The sequence below is a fragment of the Dendrobates tinctorius genome, unplaced genomic scaffold (assembly GCF_039654945.1).
Source record: "Dendrobates tinctorius isolate UK_male_01 unplaced genomic scaffold, ASM3965494v1 ptg000140l, whole genome shotgun sequence".
NCBI lineage: Eukaryota > Metazoa > Chordata > Amphibia > Anura > Dendrobatidae > Dendrobates > Dendrobates tinctorius.
The window spans coordinates 10,443,395-10,469,768 of record NW_027361808.1 but is presented as its reverse complement, the minus strand read 5'-3'; the positions used below and the strand labels follow the sequence as shown (position 1 = coordinate 10,469,768).

Here is a 26,374-nt window from a genome sequence, read left to right as displayed (position 1 = left end):
ACATAATTATTGTAAATGGTTATGGAAAGGAGGTATGAATCAAATAATTAAAGAATATGAAGTACTAACCCAAATGTGATATTGGAATCACACTGTCCCTCCTCCCCACATTCCAACTTGCATTTCGTGTGGCTTCTTCAGGGAGTGATAGACCTCATAGGAACCCATGGTTTACATTGTATACTGAAGTATTGCAGTGATGTGCGCTAAGAATGCTGCAGCCAAAAGAGCGACCAAAGCAATGCTGTGAGGCCTGCGCTGGCGCCGGAAGGGCTGTCTTTTTTTTTTTTTCTTTACAGGAAGTGTTTGGGGTCCACTTTTCCAGAAGTGGAAAAGCCCTTTAAATATAAAGGGCAGCCACAGATGGGTTATAGGAACTCGCATGCAAGTTCTCTCACTGTTCCTTATTGTGCACCATGTGGGAGAGCAGCCTGTTGATCACAACCATATTATTAGATCAGGTGGACTAGCGGCAATGTACTACACTAGTCTGGCCTTGTGCAGTTGCTGGAGATTGAGGTATTAGTAATTTGTATGGCACACTTGTAAGGTTCTGGCCAGCCTGCATGTATAGGGGTTAGGGTAAGTCTGGATGGTCATAGATTTTCTCATACGAGAGAATCGGTTGATTAGGCAAATGACATTCTGAGCAGAGTATGATAAGAGTTATATCTGCGTGTCAACATAATGTTATCCGACTTTTTCAGATGAGAAAATCTGAGCACACTGAGGAGAAGATGGAGAACAACATTTCTCCATCTTTTACATTCTGTGAGTCCGCATAAATTGAACTGCACTTGTATGTCATCCGAGTGTAGTTTGATGTTTTCCATGCACCCAATGACATGAATGGCTGAGTGGCATCCAATTTCAAAAAGAAATCGCAGCATCCTGCAATTTATTTCACTGACAGATTGTCTTTAAAAAAATAATGCATCTGCAATGCTCTTTTGAATTTGAAGATGTCTGAGTGATCCGATTAAAAAAAAAAAAAAATGGAGTATGACTAGTTCGATTTATACACTAGTGTGAGTGAGCCCTTATCGATGGGCTATCAGCCAGCATGGTGCACAACACTGCGCAAAGCCTTATCTGTGTGCATGTAGAATACTAGTCATCCAGCCCATCTATGAATGATAGGTGTGTAATTATTTTATCAGTATTTTACAACCTCCCTTTCATAACATCCAGCTTGGAACTGGTATTTTAACCTGTCTTAGTAAAATTAGGCAGTCCGACCGGAATTCTTTGCATACAGAACAGTTGTTAATATTGTTATCGGCAGCACACATCCCTTAGTTACATAGGACATAGTGCTGACATTAACAATATTAATGTTTTGATCATTCACTAGGTAATTGCAGTCATATTTACACAAGGTATCAATTGCTTGTTCCTGATATCAACTTGTCTAAATGGGCCTTAAATGGAACCTGTCAGTTAATCTTTGCTCACCAAATCACGGGCAGCATGAATCAGAACCTGGTTTCATGATCGCAGCCTGATATGTTTTCCTTGGAAACGCTTCAGAGAAAACTTCTCCCCATGCCACTCCAGATGATAAATCTCTCACTATGTACAAACATGGGGGAGACCTGTCAATCACAGGCCAAGGATCATAGCGGATGCCTTATGTCTTGTCAGATGGTCATCCTATGTTTTCTCTGAAACACAAAGGTTATGTGCACAGGTTGCGGATTTGTCTGTGGAATTTTCTACGTGGATTCTTCCTCTCTTGGCAGAAAACGCAGTTGAAAATCCACGCGGATTTGCTGCGTTTTTGATTCGGAATTTCAGACATTTTTTTTCAGGCAGATTTGTATGCGTTTTCATAAGCTGTCATTTTCTTGTCCAACCTCTTATTTTACATTCTCCATTGAAGACCATAATATCATTACATACAATGTTCAAATATAATGTTTATACACAAAACAAATATAAGTGAATATAATATATATCTATAGATAGATATATAATACCAAGCCTGATGTTTAGTAATGAACATAATAAAATGGTACATAAAGAGTTAAATAAAGACACACACAAACACACACACAATCTGCGTTAGGCCGGGGTCACACTTGCAAGAAACTCGCACGCGTCTCGCACCTCGGTACCCGGCACTGTCGCTGACACTCGGACCGGAGCGTTCAGCTGCATAGAAAAACATGCTGCCGCACACTTCGGTCCTGAGTGGCGGCGCCAGTGCCGGGTATTGAGGTGCGAGACTCGTGCGACTTTCTTGCAAGTGTGACCCCAGCCTTAATCTGTTTAATTTTAAAAAAATGGAAGAAAAAATTTGTGTGGGCTCCCGCACAATTTTCAAAACCAGAACAGGGAAAGCCAGCGAATGGGGGCAGATGTTTATAGCCTGGGAAAGGGGGTAATACCCATGGAACTTTCCAGGCTGTTAGTATCAGCTCACAGCTATATTTAGCCTTTACTGGCTATTAAAATAGGGGAGCGCCCCAAAAATGATGTGTGGTCCCCCTATAATTAATAACCAGAAAAGACTATGCAGACATCTGCTGGATGATATTAATAGCCTAGGAAGGGGCCGTGGATGGTTGCCCCCCCTACCCCGGCTAAAAACACCAGCTCTCAGCCGCCCCAGAAATGGCGCATCTCTAAAGGTACTGTCACACTTAGCGATGAACCAGCGATCCCGACCAGTGATATGACGCGGTCAGGATCGCTGGTGCATCGCTAAGTGGTCGCTAGTGAGCTGCCACACAGGCAGATCTCACCAGCGACATCGCAGGGGTCGGGGGTCCCTACTTACCTGTCAGACGAGGCGATCCTGACGTCCTCCCGCCCGCGTCCACGTGTCGCTCGTCTCCACAGCAGGAAGCTGACGCCGAGAAATGGTCCAGAACGTTCTCGCGCGATCAGCGATAACCAGCAGGGGAGCGGTCGGAGGTAAGTATCAGACACAGCGATATCGCTAGCAATATCGCTATAACGTCACAAAAACCAGTGACGTTATAGCGATATTGCTAGCAATATCGCTTAGTGTGACAGGCCGTTAAGATGCGTCAATTCCAGCACTTAGCCTCTCTCTTCCCACTTACCCTGTAGCGGTGGCAAGTTGGGTAATAGTTGGGGGAGTTGATGTCACCTTTGTATTGTAATGTGACATCAAGCCCATGGCTTAGTAATGGAGAGGCGTTTATAAGACACCTATACATTACTAATCCTAAAGTTGTTACATGTTAATTAAAGATACTGCCAGAATAAAGAATTTTAATGATATAAAACACAACACAGTTTGCCATATTTATTATTACTCCTGCAATGCCCTCATTCTGCTGCGGAAAAAAAAACAAAACACAAATACTCCCGGTTCCGTTATAATCCATTTAATAATGAGTGTCCCGCTCTACAGGGCCTCCAATGATACACTGACCGGAGATAATATTCCTGCAGTATAGTTCATCAGAGTTCGTGCATTCACTTTACGGCACTACCGCTGCATTAGAATTTTCTTGCAGTGGTGCCACAAGTGACAGGACAAACTCCGATGACCTCTAGGTGGCAGAGTGATCCACCGTGGGAGGGTCACTTCCTGTCACTGTACCACTGGAGCCCTGTAGAGCGGTCACATCTCCCGATGTGACAGCTCTACACAGGAGATCATCGTGGAACCTTCGTTATTGAATGGATTACATCGGAACAGGGATTATTTGTGCTGATTTATTTTATTTTTTGCAAACAATCGAGGGCATTGGGGGAATTAGCTGTTTGGTGAGTATCCCATCATCGGCTAATGCTGTCACTGTTCTATGTGACAGCAGACATAGCCGGATGGGACTAGTAGTCCCATCAGACAATGCCTGCCTACACACAGACCTGCACACAAACACACACACAGCCGCGCACACACCCGCAGACAGACCCACACATATTCTATGCTCACACATAGTCTCCACCCACACACTCTTCCTCCTGCCTTTCTGTAGCGTTTTTCGCACACACATCCGCAGTAAATCCGCAAATCTTTTTACACCTGCGGTTTTGCTGCGGATTTGACTGACTCAGTGGAAGTCAATGGGTGCAAAAACATTGCAGATCAGCAAAAAGAATTGACATGCTGCGGAAAATAAAATGCTACAAATCCACAGCATGTGCACAACAATTATAGATTCCCATAGATCAACATTGGTTGTGCATTACATTGCAGATTTGGTGCAATTCCGTGGATCCGCAACAAAATCCGCAACCTGTGCACATACCCAAAAGCGTTTCAGATTAAAAGATTAAAACATACCAGGATGCAATTGTGCAGCCAGGTTCTGATTCATTCAGCACGCAAGTTTGCCAGCATAGATCTACTGACAGGTTCTCTTTAAAGGGAACATGGCGTGTCCCCATGCCATCCAAACCCATTAGCATTTGTTGCTAAATAACCTGCCTGAACAGCCCTCTGTAGCCTTTAACACATAGACACATGTTTAGAATTAAGGCCCTGTCTCACTAAGCGATCTCGGTAGCGAGATCGCTGCTGAGTCACAACTTTTGTGACATAACAGCGATCTCACCAGCGAGATCGCTGTGTGTGACAGCGATCAGCGAGCGGCCCCCCTGTCGGTATCGCTGATCGCTGGAAGAAACCTCTGGACATTTCTTTGGTCGCTGGTCACCCGCTGGCCAGCACGCATCGCTGCGTGTGACAGGTGGGAGACCAGCGATCAGGTGTAAAAAATAATAAAAAAAAATATAGTTATTCTCACCTTCCGACGTCCCATTCAGCCATCCTGCTTCTCTCCACGCTCCGGTCCCAGTGATCCTTTGCACGAATGACCGCGAGATGTCACGGTCTCGAGGGATAGCAAAGTCTCGCGGTCATTCATGCAAAGGATCCCTGGGACCGGAGCGTGGAGAGAGGCGGGATGGCTGAACGGGACATCGGAAGGTGAGAATAACTATATTTTTTATTTTGATTCTATTTTTGACAGCGATGGCAAGCGATGCTGGGCGCTCGGCATCGCTGTGCTGATCGCTGGTGAAGCTGTCTGTTTGACAGCTCACCAGCGATCACATAGCGACTTACCAGCGATCCTGACACCTTGATATCGGTGACTGGATCGCTGGTAAGTCGCTTAGTGTGACGGGGCCTTTAGAAAAGGCTTTAGAAACAGTGCATTTCTTATGCTAATTAGGCCTTGGCCTAGTAGATGTGTCTAGTTTCCCCAGACTAGTCTCCCGCACAGATGTTATCACACCCCTGTGGACATTGCCATTGTGGCATCATTGCCAGCATTCTGCAGAGCACGCCCATGCCTGTGGCTTTCTTTGCACACACCTTTGCTCCTTTGAAGCTTGGCGTAATCTTTCTGGGTTGAGAGGTGTCCAGAAGTGAGAATGGCAGTTTAGAAAGCTTTTTTTTATTTTTTAAACATGGGTCTAGGTGTTACACACTGTAAAGGGCAGGTTAAGCAGGGTATTTAGAAACATATAGTCTAATGCTGGTGGATTGGAGGGTATGGGGACCTGCCGGGTTCTCTTTAATTTATACCATCTATCAGCATTCAAAGCAAACTTTTAAATTATTGTTAAAATATATATGGGTAGAAATCACAACTAAATGCAATGCATGTGTGTATATAGATCATACTGTTTGCCATTGTATACATATGGCTCTATTATCTTGATATTTGCTTATCTTTTTGGCCTTTTCGTCCTATTGGGATATTCCTTTGTAATTTTTACACTGTCTGGTTTTCTTCCCAGTTTCTTGAATCAATGCAAATGAAGTATAACAGTCAGGCTGCAGACAGCGGGGTATATGTTGTGGGCAGCTGTGGCTTTGACTCCATTCCTGCTGATCTAGGGGTCCTATTTACAAGGAACAGCATGCAAGGTAAGGGCGGCACCTCACCATAAAAAAAACCCAAAAAACTGTCCGATATCCGTCCAGAAAAATGGGATGACTGTCATGCTATTTCTCTTGCAAGTACAATGTTTGTTTTTTATCACCTAGTATCCAAATGACATCTACTTGCATGCAAATACAAAAAGATTGCAATGCGATTTTAACATTAGCTTTCACTTAGTAATTCTGTCATTTACTCAGTTTTCAAAGGAAATATTATTCTTCTTCTTCAAAAGAAACCTTCCAACATTTGGAATAGAAAGCGATAAAAAAATGTAATGTGCCTGAAAATGGTACCAATAAAAACAGCAGCTCGTCCTGCAAAAAACAAGTCTTCACATGATTCTGTTGGGCGAAATAGGGAAAAATTATAGCTTTCAAAATATAGTGATGCGCTAGAAAAGCTTCTTTTAGTGTGTGACAACAGTCAAACATAAGAACCTGATATAAATCTGGTACCGCCGTAATCACATCGAACCCAAGAATAAAGTCATCTAATCACTTATACCGCACAAGAAATGGAGTGTAAAATAAAAACAAAGATCTCTGAAATACGTGATTCAAACAGCACCCTCGGAGGAAGATTACCTATAATGAGGCGGAGTGAGGCACTGTGAACGCAGTCTGACCTCTGAACCAGTGGTGTCCGTCTTTTTATGCGTGCATAAAAGTGCAGGCTGCCACAGTTTTGTGCACTTCTGAGTATAAAAACAGCTGAACAAAGGCCAAACTGAGCCCAGAGTAACTCTGCTGCCTCATTATAGTGAGTGGCTCCCTCAGGGGTTTCATCTGAATCACATCACTTAGAGATTTAGATGGAAACCCCAACATATGTGCTCCGCGTAGAGCGCCGAATAAATGTGATCCCAAATGTTATGTAAAGTAATCCTAACAAAAGCTTCAAATCAATCAACTAAAAAAGCAAGTCCCCACTCAGGCAGGTCATCTGTGCATGAAAATATAGGTGCTTCCATGTTACCGGTAGCAAAAAGGCTCTGGAGAAACGCTATGGCTCCTTGACCCCCAAAAGAAAACCATTGAATTCTGCGCTCCCAAATCTTAATTTCCCCTCCCTTCTGGGTCCCATACTGTGTCTAAGCCACATTTAGCGTCCACATGTCTGGCATTTCTGTAGCGAAGAGAGGCCGCCTAATTTACAGGTGCATGTCTACAGAAGCCCAAGCTGGGCACTTCAAACTTACTGGCCACTATAATGTACTGGTGACTACAACAACAGTTTGAAATTTTCACTAAATTTCCTCTTATTTTTCACACAAATTTTATCACTATCATGAAGTACTAAGGCATAAGGCCCCAGCTGTCCACTTTCCCTCTGTCCTTTTCCCTCCTGTTTTTTTGGAAAATAATTTATTTAGTAATAAAATACAGTACATGTAAGCTACACACGCACTGTAGTAATTATACTATATATGTCATTGACCTCTATATCTATTCTGTTGGGTCACTCTGTGCCTTTATTGTACGCGGCAGATGAAATTTCAGGTTTTCAAGGACCTGGGTATGTAAAAATTGGATGGCTTTTTTTTTTTTATACCACATCCATTGACTTGCACTGGCGAGTCTTTTCTGAGGTATATGGACATTTCCAGAATAGTGCTATATCTTTTTTTTCTCTCAGCTTGATTCGAGTTGAGAAAAAAGTCGCAGGTGAGCAGGGAATCCTAGATTAACATTGGCAGTGGATTCCAATTTTTTTTTTTTTTTTTTATCTGATTGCAATTGCCTGTTTTCCTCGCAAATGAGTGTGAGCCCTAATAGTGTTTTTTTTTTTTTAATTAAACTTTTATCTCTAATAAAGGTATCATTTCTAACATGATATTAAAGGTAATTGATATGATTAAGATACTTGAGGACCTTGTTCAGGATGCAGTAGGGAATTTATGTTGGTTTGATTAGTAATTTATTTTGTTTATAACTGGCACACAAAAGGCAAGCCCGGACGCCTGCCCCAAAGGGGCTACAGGGAGGGCGCACATGACTAAGGAGGGATGCTAGGCCTGAGGGTTAGTGAAGGGTAAGGTGTAGTGCTTTTGTGTTTGTGGGGAAGGTGTGGGTTGGAGCTATGGGGCATATGGTGCAATGTGAGTTGGCAGGGAGTGGTCAGTAGTGCTTTGTGCTTGTGGGGAAGGTGTGGGTTGGAGCTATGGGGCTTATTGTGCAATGTGAGTTGGCAGGGAGTGGTCAGTAGTGGGATGGATATATAGGGCAGAACTGTGGGGGGATGGTCATTCCTTACCTTGCAGACGTCCGGAATCGTCAGCTCCTCACATCTGGGACTTCAGCTTGAATCTTTGGATCCAGAAGATGGAATACCTCGTGGCACAGATGAAGAGGATGATGGAGCAGCGCGGCCAGCGGTGGATGAAGGAACAGCTGCAGCGATGGTCTGGTGATGGCGACGGCGGAGAAGATGGGACCCCTCTGCCTCCGAAGCGGCAGCGACGATCACGGCCTCCTGAGCACCTCAGCCCGGAGTTATGTTTGCAGCGGAGGATGAGCCCCATTAGCAGACCTGTTGCAGAAGACATCGCGGGGCTGGAGCCAGAAGTCGAGAAGCAGGCAGCAAGGTAACGGGGAGGTGAGTGACGTGGCCGGCCTCCCCTCCATTTCGGATCGCGTCATACAGTGGTGACACGCACGTCGCGGCCACGTTACCCGGCGTGGTCACCTGACCCGGCGCGGTCATCGGCATCGGTGGACGGCGGTGACGTGACGCGGCAAGGAGCCCGGTGGCGAGGTGGTGTGTGACTTCACCGGCCTCATTTCCTTTCTCGCGGCGCTGGGGGGAAGCGGGCGGTGGCTCGGTCATGTGGCCACCCTTCAGCTGCCAGGGGCCACAGGTCATGTGGTCCGGCGTCGCGTTCCCCCGGCGTTGGGTGCCAGATTCAGGAGGTGTTGCCTGCGGCTGGAGCGCCAACCCCCCCCCTGTTTGAGGCTCCGAGCCAGTGACTTTTTGCCATGCGTTCCCGGACGGACAGTCGGTCTGGGCGCTGGCGCTGCGGCCCAGGAGGGCTGCAGTCAGCGTAGATCCATGGAGAAGATCGCAGATGCGGTGCTCGACGCGGAGGACACGTGACGGCTGTTCCGTGGGGTTCCGCGGAGTCAGCCTAGTAAGTAAGGCTCACTTAAACCTTTATTAATGTCTAGATTATATTGGTTGGGAAGGGTGTTGCTACGTATGGTTTCGGGTGTTTGTCTGTGGGTTCGGAAAGATGCGCGGCTGGTCCATGTGGACAGCGTTAGAATCTGTGAGGGAATGGTTGCTTTGTGGTCCAGGAGGCTGTTTTGTGCGCTTCATGAGTGTTGAGAGGTATTTTTTAATTTCATGCTAGTTTGCTTTTATGATAGTGGGTATATCTATAGGTGACGACATCATTTTATTTTGGTTTGTATAATTGTGCTTGCATTCTCTGGGTGTTTGTGTATGACTGGTGGTGATTCCATGGCGGTTTGTGAGTAATTCAGGTGGTGATACGGATATTGGCAGAGCGGTGGTGGATAGCCATATCCATGCCAGTTTTATGGTTTATTGTTATAGGCATGGGGTCTTTGGGCTGGAGGATTATCGCCGCGCCAAGTATTTGATAAGGGTTTGATGGTAGTTCACTGATGTGGTGAGCTGTTTTATCGCCGCGCCTAGTATTTGATAAGGGTTGATGTTAGTTCACTGATGTGGTGAGCAGTTTTATCGCCGCGCCTAGTATTTGATAAGGGTTGATGTTAGTTCATTGATGTGGTGAGCAGTTTTATCGCCGCGCCTAGTATTTGATAAGGGTTTGATGGTTGTTCACTGATGTGGTGAGCAGTTTTATCGCCGCGCCTAGTATTTGATAAGGGCTTGATGGTAGTTCACTGATGTGGTGAGCAGTTTTATCGCCGCGCCTAGTATTTGATAAGGGTTGGATGGCAGTTCACTGACGTGGTGATCTGTTTGGGTAGTGCATCGGGCGGCTTAATCTTTCACGTTACAGTGGGGTGTGTTCTATTGCTGGTCAGAGGTGAGGAGGTAGGTGGTCGAGTTTTCATTAGGGTGTGTTTTATTTATATGCCGGGTTCGGTTCTCCAATAGGGGCTTTGAGTGTACTATGGGTTTTCATGTTCACTAGGGGCATTTTGGTTTGTTGCGGCAGACGTTCTGGTGAGGTCGAGATGCTTGGGACGGCAGATCTTTTGGGAACCTGCCTTTCTGACAGCAATGGATGACATTTCCCCCGGGGGGCTTGGAGTTGACCTTTTACCGGATTTGTTTTCCTGGTTAATTTCTGGGGGTACGTAGATATGGCGTGGAGCTGGGGTTATGGTTGGTCAATGTCCGGTTGTTGAGGTCCGTGGTTTGGTTTCTGTGTGGTAGTCGGGGATTATCTGGTATTAGGGAAGGTGGTGTGCTTATTTCTGTTCATGGTCCAACCCTTGACTACTTTGGGTTTCTTCATGCTCAGGGCGTTGTTGCGGTTATCATGTGTTTGGATAAGTCAAAGTGTTTGATTCACCTGGGGCCCTATGTCTAAGTCAGGTTAGGTTAACGAGTACATCGTGTCAGGTCGGGGGTCGTTATTAGGTTCCCGTGTATATCGCGCTGCTGTTTTGGGGGGTTGATTTTGGTTATTGAATACGTGGGGCTACGATCCACTGGGGGTTTTTGCATGATCTGCAGTCATATGGCGTTCTTACGGTAATTTGCTGGTCGTGGCTGCCCTGGGGCAGTTTTAACAACTTTTGTACGCAAGGACTGGTGGGTTCTCACTGCGGTTCTTTAGGGTTGCCGATTGAGCTTTTGGCAGACTGTATCGGGTGGTATTTGTTACAGCCGTTGATTGCAGCTACGTAGGAGTTTATTATACAGAGTGGATAGTTTTTCGTTACAATGGGCTAGGAGGTTTATTGTGGGTGCAGCTGGTCCTGCTTTGCCTTCTGGGTATACAGCTCTCCTTAGAGTCTTTTCTTTTTGGGTGCCCCCGGACGGGGGGGGCCAGGGTGAAGTGTTGCGCAAGGATGATGCAACATTTGAGTTGGGTAACCCAGCGTGTGCTTTACTGGTCTCGGGGGTCCTGGTTGGTGAACGGTTTGTTTATCCAGCGGGTGTTGTTCCATTTGTCAGGAATTCTGTATAGAGCATGAGGCAGGACATGTTGTTTCGATGGCCGTGTGAATGGTCTCCCGCGTGGGTGTAGCCCGTCCGGCAATACATGGCTATGTCATTTATTCCGTTATGCGCACTTGTCAGGACCGGCTGGTATTATGGGGACACGGTTGTGGTGCAGCGCTGCTGCGGGGGAGGTGTACTTTAGGTAGTGTGTGAGCAGGTTGCAGCTATAACATTACTTTCATTAATGTCGGGCTGGTGGTACGCTGTGGCAGGGGAAGCTAGTGCGATGTGCATTGACTTTTAATGATTCTAAGGACCTGGTAATCGTCTGGGGCTGTGCTCCGTTTGGGGGTGCTTTTTGCGGTGCTTTAAGGCTGAGTGGTGGACAAGCATTGGGCATCGGTGAGTGCAATGTTTTGACGGATGGCCCGGGTTTATGGTGTCTGGGGTTTTCGGGAGACGTGATGTGTGTCTGAGTTTTCCTGGACTTCAGGTGGTGTGGAGTCGCTTTTCTTTCTTTTGTGAGTAGTGTCGAATCCGCAGTTCAGCGGGGAATGGGTGCGGAGTACATCTCACTTTTGGTAAGAGGGTGGCAACAATAGTGTTGTGATTCTGGGTTCGAAGTGCACGGCTGATGCACACAATTAATTCGTTCCGGGTCGTGGTGATTACGGGGTGGATTGGTTTATGTTTTCTAGCTGGGTGGATATTTTAAGATAGATGCTATCACGCAGGGTTGACGGGACCAACAGCGTTTTGGTACTGCACGTGTGTGGTGGAGACTTGGTCGCTGGGGCGTCAAGGAGTTTGATCTGAGACATCGGGCCTGAATGCTCCTGCCTGGGAGCCATGCTCGTGTTGTTGTTCATGACTATATAGTGGGGCACGTTTTTCAAGAATCTGTCGGAGGTTGGGGAACCAGTGTAGGTTCTGTTGTTACGTCTATAATGGTTGGCTTTGATTATTATCAGGTGGAGTGCAATTTTCTGCCTGGGAGCCATGCTCGTGTTGGTGTCCATAGGGGCTCCTGTTTGGAATGACTACATAGTGGGTTTTACTGGGCACATTTTCAAGAATCTATCGGAGGTTTGGGGAACCAATGTAGGTTCTTTTGTTCATGGCAATAATGGTTGGCTTTGATTAATTATTAGGTGAAGTATAATTTTCGGAGGCGCCTGCAATGTTGCGGTCTCAACGAGGCAGAGGCGGCGGCTCAGGTTGGGGACTGGTCGCGCAGGCGGTGCATAGGATTGGACGATGCGGTTGGCTAGTTGCAGGTCTTGGGTGTGGCTGACCTTGTTGTACTGGTATTTTGGTGTAGGTTGGCATTGTGAGGTCTAATGGGGATCAGTTTTGATTGATTGGTCTTGGTACAGAAACATTGGTTACTCGAGCCGCAGAGTCGGCTCGGGTTGGGTTTTTGGTGGTGGTACTCGCACGTACAAGGTGTCATACGTGCTCGCGGTGGCGGAAAGGAGGGGGGTATTTGAAGTCGGTGGATTGCACAAAGAGCGGGGGGGTGAACCCAGTGCAGGAGCGTGTTACCCCTGGTGGTGCAATGGTATACTTGGTTAAGGTGGGTCCCAGCTGTGCTGGGTCACAGCGGGACATGTTAACGTGGGACCCTGCTGTGCTCGGTCACAGCGGGGCATGTTAACGTGGGTCCCTGCTGGGCTGGGTCCCAGCAGGACATTGGTTGGGCAACACTCGGCTGGGTGTCCTCGAGCCGGTGTGGTGCGGCTGAGGGCACGTGGTGGAGCTGGTGTTGCAATCATGTACAATGGACTCTTCATTTACCCCCCCTCCTTTTGCTGGTGGTTATGTTTATGGAATATTTCTACGTTTATGGATAAAATGTTATTGCTTGTTTGGTGTTAATAAACGGGGCTGCTGTGGCCTTTTACATCCAATGTCACGCAGTCGTGTCTTATTTAAGTTAAGAAGGGGTTTTGGGAGGGGTTATTACAGTGAAGCCGTCAGTCAGACTTTCCTAAGTCATGCAGGGCAGCACTTCGGGGCTGAAATAAATCCTAATCCTATTTCCTTCATTTAACCATGGCAGGGGATAGGCTGTCCTTCCTCTCTTGGAATGTAGAGGGTTTTAATTACTAGATAAAAAAGGATTTTGCTGTTTCTGTATTACAAGGGGCACTGGGGTGGTACTCCGGACCGAGCTCACCCACTAAACACAGTCTGTATACACCCCGAACCCTTGTACATGTGATATGAGATGGATTAGGCTTTTCCCCCAAATGAAGTTACCTTCTCTCCTTTTGTCACAGCAGTCCAGGTGATTAAAAGTCCAGAGATGTAGCTGTGTTCCAACAGGGAAAACATAACTTTTATTGAAAACAGATCATGAAGAATGGACATCCATTGGCAATCACATACACTGGATTTCCCATTCTTTCCCTGACATGAGCTGCAGTCGCACCCACTACTGCAGCAGCCAAGAATCCCAGTCGTCCAATCTGCTGGTATCTGGGTGCCTAAAACCCCTTCAGCAGAGGCCCCTCTATAGTCCAGGGAGCCTGTATGGAAGTCCTCTTTCCAGGACGTCCCTCCTGACAGCACCACTGGGAGGTTGTCCTTCTTATCCTTGATAGGGACAGGAACACAGAAGAGGTTAAATAGCCCCTCCCCACTACCACCCTCCAGTGTTTTTCCTGTCCCTATCAGACACAGAGCAGAGATCAGAGGACCTCCTCAAGAAAGCCTGGGAAGCATCAGCAGCCATTATGAAGGCTATCATAGCAGCCACCTCGGTAGCCAAATCAATGAGCTTATGGGTGAGCACACTTTTTTTGTTGCATATTGGTTTGTGGTTGACCACCACTGTTGCTGTGCGCGCTGGGTTACGTTCGCCATTTTTGCTGTGTTCATTGTGATGGATCTAGGCTGCTGTGCACACACACAGCAGCCCTGCCCTGCCCCAGGCTTTGTTTAATTTGTGCATCTGTGCCTGAGCCTGCATCGCCCTTCATCTGTGTTTGCTGGTCAGGCAATGTGTGGAGGTCAAACCTGAGATGTCTATGTTCAGACCTGGTTGGCCTTTATCTGCACTTGCTTCATCTGGCTGCACGGGAGTGATGCAGATATGCCTCAGGTACGGATTGTATTTGATATGGTCTTGCTTTTAAAATATCTAGGAGGCCGTAATGGTACAGTGAATAATAAAAAAGTAGAGTAGGACCCCGCACATGAGATTGCCTTGGCGCGGCGGGGTGGCTCAATTTATTGATCAATATTTTGCCAAATATCTCATTTTGAATACAGTTAGATGTTAATATGTGCATATGCACCTCATGTTATGCGTTCTAACCACAAACAGCGCTGGCTTCTCTCTTTTTTTTATTAATAAAGAAGGACTCGGTCATGAGCACCCTAGACTTAAAAAGTGCCTATTATCATGTGCCCATCCACATATCTCACCAGAAATTCCTCAAGTTCACGATAAAAGATCACGGGAGGATACAACACTACCAGTTCCGGTGCTTACCATTCGGACTCGCCTCGGCACCCCGGATCTTTACAAAGCTTATAGCAGAGATCATGGCCCATCTAAGGTAGAGAAATACCCTCATCATACCGTACTTGGACGACCTGCTGCTAGTGGCGTGCAGCAGGTCGTCCAAGATGGAGCAGGACCTTGCATCCACCGTATCAATCTTACAGAACCTAGGATGGGTAATAAACTGGAAGAAGTCACGTCTAAAACCAGAAAGAGAGAAAGTGTTTCTCAGAGTCCTACTAAACTCGGGAAAAGAATGTTCCTTCCTTCCCCTGCACAAACAGCAGGCAATCAAGAGGTCCAGATGGTCCAGAGACGCAAGTATGTCTCCATAAGGAAGGCCATGAGAGTCCTGGGTGTCATGACTTCATGCATATCCAGTGTACAGTGGAGCCAATTTCATTCAAGAATCTTGCAAAAAGAAGTCTTGGCGACCTGGGGCAGCAGAGAAGCATCACTGAACAAAAACATGAGACTCCACCTCGGAAAAGGAAGACCCAGGAGACTGTTGCCATGTACAAACATCACTACCGACGCCAGTCTCAGAGGTTGGGGGGCTCACATGGAAAGTCGATACCTCCAAGGGATATGGGGCCCATCAATATGCAACCGGACCTCGAATTACAGAGAGCTCAGAGCGGTCTGGGAGGCACTAAAGACATGCCAAGAAGAACTGAGGGGTCAGAATGTCAAGATCTTCTTGGACAACTTGACTACATTTGCCTTCCTTCAACATCAAGGAGGCCCCAGACACCGTCACCTACAGGACCTAGCACACAAAATATTTCATTGGGCAGAACAGACGATAGGGTACCGTTACACCTAGCAATGCCCCAGCGATCCCGACCAGCGATATGACGAGGTCAGGATCGCTGGTGCATCGCTAAGTGGTCGCTAGTGAGCTGCCACACAGGCAGATCTCACTAGCGACATCGCAGGGGTCGGGGATCGCTACTTACCTGTCAGACGCGGCGATCCTGACGTCCTCCCACCCGGCTCCACGCGTCCCTTGTCGGCGCCACAGGAAGCGCCGCAGGAAGTGGCCGACGAGGAATGGTCCAGCAGCTTCTCACGCGATCAGCGATGAGGAGCGGGTCGGAGGTAAGTATCACATGTAGCGATATCGCTAGCAATATTGCTATAACGTCACAAAATCGGTGACTTTACAGCGATATTGCTAGCGATATCGCAGTGTGTAACGGGGGCTTTAGTCCACCTGAAGGGATCCAAAAATCAGATAGCAGACTTCTTGAGCAGATAGAAGGTCCAACCTTCAGAATGGTCACTAAGAGAGGAAGTCTTCAGACAGCTATCCCAACGCTGGGGGACACCAGAAATGGACTTATTTGACACACAGAAAAATTCAAAAACATAGAAATTCTTATCTCTCAACCCGGCAAACAACCCAATAGGATTAGACGCTTTGGCTCAGGAATGGAACATGGAGCTCGCTTATGCCTTCCCCCCTACTTCCTCTTATACCAAGGGTCTTAAGAAAGTTCCAGGAGCCTGCATATCATCGCTTGAGGAAGAAGTGATTTATACTTCGAAACGCATTGGGAAATGAATGAAACATTAATCTTTTAATGCACGAGCATCTGTGTATTATGTCAAGCAGCGCACGAAATCCATAAAAAGTTCCATTAGACTATAAGAAAGATCCAGGAATGCAGAGCATCAGTAATATTGATTGTTCCTTACTGGCCCAAAAGAAGCTGGTTCTCCCTACTAAAATGGATGGCACGGGAAGATCCGATACTACTACCAGCAAGGCGGGACATTTTAACTCGAGGACCCCTTATACACCAGAGACCAGAAATGCTACAGTTATCGGCCTGGATCCTGAGGCGGAGATCCTAAAATCAAAGGGACTCTCTGACTCAGTAATGTCTACTATGCAGAATAGTAGGAAGCCGATAACCTCAGCCATATACCGGAAAATCTGGAAAACATTCTGTTCTCAATGTAAGGTGCCAGTATCAGCCTCCCAGGGTACAAATATTCCTCATATTCTCGACTTTCTCCAGGCGGGCTTTGACAAAGGACTAAGGCCTATTATGCTGAAAGTACAAGTGTCAGCCTTAGGTTCATACTTTGACTTTCCCCTAGCCAATCATCCCTGGGTAGTGAAGTTCATAAAAGCCACACAGCGTATGTGACCCACAATCCGTAGCTCGATACCACCTTGGGATCTCAGCTTGGTCCTAAATGAGCTACGCAAGAATCCATATGAACCACTAGAGCAGGTCCTCTTAAAATCAGTGACATTTAAAACCCTATTTCTAGTAGCAATAACTACTGCTAGACGCATAGGGGAGATTCAGGCCCTGTCTATAGAGCATCCATATTTAAAGATCCAGGAAAACTGCATCGTCTTAAAATTAAATCCGGTCTTTCTTCCCAAGGTGGTTAGATTTCCACCGGAGTCAAGAAATAGTACTACCTGCTTTCTGCCATAATTACAACAACGAGAAAGAACGCTCTCTCCACCTCTTGGACATTAGAAGAGCCATCCTCCAATACTTAGACCTTACAAAAGACTGGAGAATAGACTCTAACCTCTTTATCCAGATGGCAGGCAAAAACAGAGGGAAAAAGGCATCGAAAGCTACCCTGGCTAGATGGTTGAAATCAACTATCAGTGCAGCATATGTGTCGGCGGGGGAGACTCCGCCAGAAAACCTTAGGGCCCATTCTCTAAGAGCCGTTTCTTCCTCATGGGCAAAGAGCGCGGGAGCATCCATGGACCAGATATGCAAGGCCGCAACCTGGTCTAAATTTAATACCTTTTGTAAACATTATAAATTAAATGTTATGGCAAATCATCAAACAGCCTTCAGGAGGAAAGTCCTCCAGGCTGTAATCCCGCCCTAGTTGGAGTAATTTTGGTAATTCTCCCGGTGGTGCTGTCAGGAGGGACGTCCTGGAAAGTAAGAATTAGTCCTACCGGTAATGGTATTTCCAGGAGTCCATCATGACAGCTGACAGCACCCCTTATATACCCTCCCTTGGACTTCTAGTCTGATATATGATGTAAACATGTGTAGAAGGAAGTTCAATAAAATTGCATTGCATCCATCCTGGTGTGGTACTTAGAAAATCACTGAAGGGTGGTAGTGGGGAGGGGCTATTTAACTTCTTCTGTGTTCCTGTCCCTATCAAGGATAAGAAGGACAACCTCCCGGTGGTGCTGTCTTGATGGACTCCTGGAAATACCATTACCGGTAGGACTAATTCCTACTTTCGTCCGGGGCAACAGACCTCTCCCTTCTGGGTGTCTGGCAGTGCCCCTTCTGTCTGACATGTCTGCACCTGTCAAGGATCCAGGCAGAACTGGAGGGAAACACCAGCTTCCTCTCTCTGCTGCTGACCCAATCCCTCACATTAACTATTTCTTGTCCTAACTCTAATATTGTACATTTAAAGGGAACATCCACAATATAATACAGCACATTACAAGGAATAGGACACACCTAAAACAGTACAGGTACATAACCTATGTACATAAGAAGTGCACAGCAGGTCACATGGCAGAAGGAGGGGGCGCAACTGAGGGGAACGGCCATCTCCTTACACCCCCCCCCCCCTTAAGCACGGCCGGCCATGGTGACCTGGGTAGGACATATAAGAAAAAACAGTTCATAAACCACACGTAGTCTCTTAATGGACGGTCATCCCTTTAACACGGACGGCCACAGTCTCTGAAGTGGGCCTCACTTTGACCCGACAGTCCTTCTGTATGTAGGGGTCCACGTGACCCTGGTCCTGAATCCGCCCTTTTCTCACTATGGAAACAACAAAAACCCTCACTGTTGCATTGATCCACTCTCGCCTGGATTACTGCAACGCTCTATTAATTGGCCTCCCCGTCACTCGACTATCCCCTCTCCAGTCCATACTCAATGCAGCAGCCAGGATCGTCCATCTAGGTAATCGGTACTCGGACGCGTCCGCTCTTCGCCAGTCCTTACATTGGCTGCCCATTCATTATAGGATCCAATTCAAAGTACTTGTTCTCACCCACAAAGCTCTCCACAGTGCGGCACCCCCTTACATCTCTTCTCTCATTTCTGTCTATCGGCCTAGCCGATCGCTGCGCTCTGCAAACGACTTTCGACTAACCTCTGCACTAATCCGTACCTCCCACTCCCGACTCCAAGACTTCTCCCGTGCTGCTCCTATCCTCTGGAATGCTCTACCCCAAGAAATCAGGACTACCAACAATTTGCATAGTTTTAGGCGCTCCCTCAAAACACACCTGTTCAGAGCGGCCTATCACATTCACTAATCAAAGTCATTCTCTGTGTAAGTGTGCGTGCGTAGCCCATTCACTATCTCCATCCATCCTTCACTCCTGCAAGATGGCTGGACCTTCATTGTAAATACACCATTGTAAATACACACCTGTACTCTGTATCTCCCTCACCTCATTGTAGATTGTACGCTCTCACGAGCAGGGTCGTCTTATTTCGTCTTATTTTGCTTTAATTATTGTATTGTTAGCGTTGTTACTTATGACTTGTGTTTTGAAACTGTTAAACTGTAAAGCGCTGCGGAATATGTTGGCGCTATATAAATAAAGATTATTATTATTATTATTATTATTATTATTCTGAGGACGGTCTTCCACTCCCTCCTTTCAGCGGACCATGGGCTCTTTTTGACAGTGGTGGGCTGCATTTAAACATGGGGCCAGTCCAAGGGTACGTGAGGGGATAAAGTTCAGGGGCAGGCAGTCCAGCAGTCACATCCGGAGTCCACCGTCTTTGACCCCCATGGGTCGTGGTTCAGTGATCCAGTAAGGGAGGCACAAATGGGTGCAAACAAAACTGGGAGGAGGGGAAAACAAACAATTGCGGCCATTAACATGCGGCCACGTTGGGTGCCATTGTCCTTCATGCGCCATGCCAGGGCTAACTGCCTTCTTGGTGCGCAGAACAGTCCCTTAGAACAGCTGGGGTGCAACTGGCACCCATTAGCATCACTTTTTTAAAGGACATCAGTCTGGACACGGCCGCTGTGTTGCATAGTGGGCCGCATGGGGACCCTGCACTACCACGTACACGTTGGGTGAAGACCCACTGGGGGAGGAGTCCCCACTATTATTCCGACTCCGCACTCCCTTCAGTGGTGGTCCTGCAGCTCCTTGAGCCTCTGGCTCTGTAAATATCTCTGCGGCACCTCACTGCTCCGAGGCACCGCTTGCTCCTGTGATTCCAGGACAACTGCGGCCGCAGCAGCCGGCTGTTGAAGCCGGGCAGTGGCTTCCCCAACCGTCAGCCTTCCTGGCTCAGCGTTGCCAATAGCAACCGACTTTGCAGTCCTCTTCCATTGCTCCCAGCAACAAGGCTACAACAATGCCCATAGCTTTCTCCACCAATTGTGAGGTAGCGCTGTCATTCAGTTAGGGGATTCTCGCTTAGCCGCCACAAAAGCAGATCCAGCACGGGTTTTCATAAAGCAGTATAGTCCATGAGGTTTATTCATCATCATAAACCAAAGCAATATGCAACAGCATATAAACAGCAGAGCGTCCATTATATCTTCACTCTGTAAACCCTGTGTTCACACAGGTTGTACAATGTCCAGCATACAGGCTCTCTTAGCCTCATTTGTCTCACCAACGTCCGAGTCTCCTCATGGCTGCTTCAGCTTACTGCAGACGTTCATTCCCTCCCCTGGGAACTCTCAGACACGTGCAGCCATTCACCACAGCCACTTCACAGGCTGTTAGCCAGGAAGCTCCATCTCAGCGGGACCTTCCACACTGGACCAATATAATGCTCCATACAGTTCATAATGGCCCCATAAGATGCTCCATACAAAATACACCCCATATAATGCTGCACAAAGGTTAATAATGGCCCCATAAGATGCTCCCTAGAATAATATGCCCCATATGCTGCTCTATAAAGGTTATGGCCCCATAAGATGCTCCATAGAATAGGCCCCATATGCTGCCCCCATAAGATGCTACATAGATTATGCCCCCATATGCTGCCCCCATAAGATGCTCCATAGATTATGCCCCAATATGCTGCCCCCATAAAGATGCTCCATAGATTATGCCCCTATATGCTGCCCCTATAAGATGCTTCATAGATTATGCCCCTATATGCTGCCCCCATAAGATGCTCCATAGATTCTACCCCTATATGCTGCCCCCAAAAGATGCTCCATAGATTATGCCCCCATAAGATGCTCCATACATTATGCCCCCATGTGCTGCCACTGCCGCTGCATTTAAAAATAAAAAAAATTACATACCTCTCCGTCGCTGGGGCCAGGTGCCACTGCTTGCTGCTGTCTGGCACGTCATCTGTCAGTAACGTTCAGACTGCAGGGGGCGTGGCGCGCACTAACACGTCACCGCCCCCTCTGCTGTCTGAACGTCACTGACAGATGATGTGCCAGACAGCAGCAAGCAGCGATGGACCCGGACAGGTGAGTATCGCTATATTCATGAGTGTAATGAGCGGTACCATGTGATCGCTGAAGGAAGGGACATCGCAGAGAAGCTGGGGGCTGCAGAGACCTGCCAGGACCGGTAAGTATGACCTGACACCCCCGCCCCCCTCCCCCTCCGACCCCCTGGTGTATATGACTTGAATATAAGCAGAGAGGGGGACTTTTAGCCCAAAAAAGTGTGCTGAAAACCTCGGCTTATACATAGTGGAGAAATAAGTATTTGATCCCTTGCTGATTTTGTGAGTTTACCAACTAACAAAGACATGAACAGTCTATAATTTTCCGAGTAAGTTAATTTTAACATTGAGAGAGAATATAAAAAAATACAACTCAGAAAATCACATTGCATAAATTTATATAAATTTATTTGCATTTTGCAGTGAGAAATAAGTATTTGATCACTCTGGCAGACAAGACTTAATACTTGTAGGCAAGCACAGCAGTCAGACGTTTTTTGTAGTTGATGATGAGGTTTGCGCACATGTCAGGAGAAATTTTGGTCCACTCCTAATTGCATATCATCTCTAAATCATTATGATATTGAGGCTGTCGCTTGGAAACTCGGAGCCTCAACTCCCTCCATAACTTTTCTATGGGACTAAGGTCTGGAGACTGGCTAGACCACTCCATGACCTTAATGTGCTTCTTTTTGTGCCACTTCTTTGTTGCCTTGGCTGTATGTTTTGGGTCATTGTCTTGCTGGAAGACTATGCCACGACCCATTGTTAATGTCATGGCAGAGGGAAGGAGGTTGTCACTCAGAATTTTATAGTTCATGGCTCCATCCATCCTCCCATTGATGCGGTGAAGTAATCCTGTGCCCTTAGCAGAGAAACACCCCCAAAACATAATGTTTCCACCTCCAAGCTTGACAGTGGAGACGGTGTTTTTTGGGTTATAGGCATCATTTCTCTTCCTCCAAACACGCAAGTTGAGTTAATGCCAAAGAGCTCAATTTTTGTCTCATCTGACCACAGCTCCTTCTCCCAATCACTCACAGAATCACCCAGGTGTTCACTGGAAAACATCGGACAGTGCTACATTTGTACCTTCTTGAGCAGTGGAACTTTGTGGGTACTGCAGGATTTTAAACTTAACGGCGTAATGTGTTACCAATGGTTTTCTTGGTGACCGTGGTTCCAGCTGCCTTGAGATTATTAACAAAATCCTCCCATGTAGTTTTACACTGATCTCTCACCTTCCTCATGATCAAGAATACCTGACGATGTTAGATTTTGCATGGTGCTCCAGATGTCGATTGACAGTCATTTTGTATTTCTTCCATTTTCTTACTATTGCACCAAAAGTTGTCTCCTGGCAGGCGCAGAACTGTATAAGGATTGCACCTCTGACTGTGGAGCCCATCTAACAACAACAATAAAATACGGCCAGTGCCCAGTCCCCCCCCTCACACCAATCCCCTTGGTGATGCACTAATTGGGATGACCCTGCCGGCCATCCTCCCCTGATAGTGTCCCTGTCCCTCGCACCTCCACCCCCGTGCCGTACACTCACCCGGGTCTTCCGGTCCTGGCCCCCTCTCCCAGGCTGTTCGTATCTCAGCTGCATGAAGCCGACCCCCCGGCGCAGACCGCAGTACGGGGTGGTTATGCCCCAGCGCCGGGAAGCCGCAGGTCCGGGCGGCACCCCTGGCATCCGGAGCGCCTGCAGGTCCGGGTTGCGGGCTCCACCACGCCGCGCACCCCCCGGAAGCAGGCCGGGAAGCGTTGGTCCCGAGCTCCGGCTGGCTCCGCCCACTGCCAAGCATCACAATGCCAAGACCCTCCCACTCTGTTACATCACTTCCGGTCCCCGCAGCATCAGAGAAGAAGTCCTGACCAGGTCTCCATGCTACCCCTGGCAGGCGCAGCCTCTATGCCTGCTCAGGGGTACCGAGGGACCTGCAGGACACAATGCAGCTGCTGGGGAGCGCCCTGTTTGGTCCAACTAGACCGATCAGAGCGCTCCGCAACTGCAAAATATAGATGAATGTAACATTTCACTAGTGGCACCAAGCATACTGACATTTACACCTCCCCCCACAGCCCAAGTACCTAATAAAGATGTCCCATTAACCCCTGCCCCGCCATATCCCAGCACTGAGTCCATTAACCCTTTAACCACCCCCTTATTAAGCAACCAGACGGGACCCTCTACGGCCACTAACCCCTCGCCTGCAAATGATATAGCCCCTGTCATGATACCAGTGCTGGGTGACCGGCACTGCTGGAGTTAATGTTCTGACCTCAGTGCAGACTCTCACCTGCACACCTGGGACCTATTATGGTGGCCTCTCATTGGTTCTGGGGAGGCTTCTTATAGCCTCAGGAAGCTCCCATCCCCCGTCAGTTATACGTTCGCCCTTGGCATTGTGTGGTGACCCCTGAGTGTGTTAGTGCTGTGTTCTGGTTGCTTGATTCTCTGTGTAAGACTCGGTCTGTTCTCTGGATTTTGCTTTGGATTCTGTCCTGGTACCTTCTACGTCTGTTTGGTTTTCATCTCTGCTTGGCCCTGACTATCCGTTCTGTCTTATCCCTGGTACTTTACTGATATCTTGTGAATGATCTTTGGCTTTGTTTGACCTCCTGTCTGTTTATCCCTCCTGTACCTCGCTTTCCTGTACTGTAGATGACCCCCGCTTTGCCCGACTGAGTTTTCTACCTTCTTTGAAAGCAGGACGCTAAGCCCCGCCCCCTTGCAGTCACATGACCGTTCACATGACCGTAGGTCCTGTGCTGGCTTGCTAAACTTCTACATTTAGGTCCTGTGCATCTTTATTTTACGGCTGTTCTTGTCCCCAGGGGTCCCTACGGTGCGGGTGAGTCCCTACTTAGCGGAGGCTGTACGCCGGCGCTGTCAGGACCCTGACAGCCCCCTCCGAGACACAACATAGTAACAGTGGACGGTGGCATAGACGCCACACATCCTCCCAATCTACCTCCAGCAGCCCCATCACCATTCCCGCTACCCCTCTAAACGCCCCTCCCATTAACAACGCAGTCGCAGCTCCCATAGGAGCAGACGCAGATCGCGGGCCTCAGGATGGCTTTCATCAGCCACATCTGAAGAGTCCGACGCGTCCCAGTCCCAGAGTCCACAGGGCCAATATCGGGTACGCGGCAAACGCACTAAGTCGCGCGCACCCTCCAGGGCTATCAGTCGGGGAGAACCATCCACCACGGCTTTCAGCCACAACAGCTACCATGCAGTCGTACGCGAAAGAGCCGTAATTCCGCCATCACATGGTTGTAATCATGCTCAAGCGCACGACAGTCCGTCACGCGCTCCATCATTGGCTAACAACCAGGAATGCGCTTCTCAAGCTTCCCTGGTTTACAGACAACACCGGCCAGTCCACCGCTATAGCGGGTGCCAGAGTTTCCCCATCCTGTGACATCACCCCGTCAACATCAGCGGGAGCCGGGATTCCACCAGGATCGGTGTTCACTCCTCCAGAATCACGCAGTGGTGAGTGTTCAAAAACTGGCGGTGAACTATTACACTATGGGGGTAACATAAAAGAGAAGGAGCTAATCTCAGCGATAAAGGACCTAATTCTACACCTATCTCATCCGAGCGACACAATGGGGAGCACTACAACTACACAATCAGCGAGTTTACACAAAGACGCCTTCTTCTGCTGGATTAGCCCATTGGGCGCTCACATAGATCAGGAGACTAGGCAAAAAATCTGGAACAATGATTATGTTGACATATGGTTGCTGTTATCAGCTGACCAACAAACGGTGGATAAAAATAACGAACGGGGATATGATAGGAATAGACCAAAAATAGCATTAACTATGAACAATTGGCTTCAGGCCTTCGCAGTATTGGGCTGTATTATGGGCCAGAAGCATCCGGAACGCTGTTCCGAATTATTTATATATCAAGACACGATATATAATTCATACAAATTGCACGGTTGTTCAGCCTGGCGTCGGTATGACGAGGAGTTCCGCAGGCGGCCGGCTCTACAGCCCGATCTTGGCTGGGGAGTTAAAGCGACAGATGTGTGGCTGCATCTCATGCTGTCGCAGAAGTGACCCACCTTTTCAGCTACGACCACTAATTACTCCGCAGCCGCAGGTCAAAACTCAGTGGTCGTACGAAAACCCGGGGCCTGCTGGCTGTTTAACGAGGGAAACTGCCGTTTCCACCAGCTATGCAAATTCAGACATGATTGCTCAGCTTGCGGGGGGGGGGGGGGGGGACATCCAGCATCAAGATACACTCGACAGCCATACAGAGCGCCTGCAAGGCAGAACCCAAGTGAGCGTAAACGCGATGGCCCCCTGGCTAGATCTCTACCCCAATAAAAAAGCGGCACAGCAACTACTATCAGGTTTTACGGACGGCTTTTTTATTCCTTTCAAGTTTACGAGAACTTAAAATCTGCTCGTGAATTCCCTGAAATCCTAAGACAAAAAATACAAAAAGAGGTGGAATTAGGTAGAATAGCAGGCCCCTTTCAGTCACTGCCCTTCAAAAATATCAGATTATCGCCATTAGGTATTATCCCAAAAAAGGAACCCGTTAAATACTGCCTAATCCATCATTTGTCTCATCCAAAGGGTGAATCTGTTAACGACGCCATCACCCCAGAAGAAGCGTCTGTCACGCGTCCTTCGATAAGGCGGTAGAACTAGTCCGGGCAGCCGGACCCAGTGCCCAGCTGGCTAAATCTGACATTGAATCGGCATTCCGGTTACTACCGGTGCACCCCGAATGTTACCACCTACTGGGATGCAAAGTGGACCAGTATTATTATTTTGATATGTGCTTACCAATGGGATGTTCCATCTCATGTCACTAATTCGAGTTATTTAGTACCTTTTTGGATTGGGTAGTTCGGTATGAAACAGGCAGCAAATCCCTAATTCACTATCTCGACGATTTTTTGTTCATCGGACCAAGAAATTCTAAACTCTGCTCTTACCTACTAGAGAAATTCAAAACTATCTCACGGCAATTCGGTGTACCATTGTCGCCCGAAAAAACAGAAGGACCATGCAATATTTTGCCCTTTTTAGGCATCGAGATAGATACCGATTTGATGGTTTTCCGCTTACCGGTGGATAAAATACAAAAGCACAGCACATGCTTGAAGGCTTCTGCAAAGTTAACAAGGTAACACTCAAGCAAATGCAAGCATTATTGGATCTACTGACTTTCGCCTGCCGCGTAATGCCGGTCGGCAGGGCTTTCTCGCGCAGATTATCATTGGCAACTAAAGGGAGCTTCTCATCCCGGCCAGAGAATTAAGCTCACTCGTGCGTTAAAAGCAGATTTACTAGTATGGCTGACGTTCCTGCAATCGTACAACGGTCACACGTGTCATGGCTAGAGAGACTGCAAGCAAGGACTTGGGGATGGCAATAGGGTGGAGCAAAAAAGAAAGTTTTGCGGCAATCTA

At 47.6% G+C, this 26,374-nt stretch overlaps 1 protein-coding gene across 3 annotated transcripts in view; it reads left to right on the top strand.

Moving 5' to 3' along the window:
- Positions 1 to 26,374, top strand: part of LOC141049027 (saccharopine dehydrogenase-like oxidoreductase) — a 279,626-nt gene that overhangs the window by 114,808 nt on the left and 138,444 nt on the right. For all 3 annotated transcript variants that reach the window (XM_073545128.1, XM_073545127.1, XM_073545126.1), the window contains one exon: positions 5,731 to 5,860. In XM_073545128.1, coding sequence (XP_073401229.1) covers positions 5,731 to 5,860 — 130 coding nt within the window. The remainder of the gene's footprint in view (positions 1 to 5,730; positions 5,861 to 26,374) is intronic.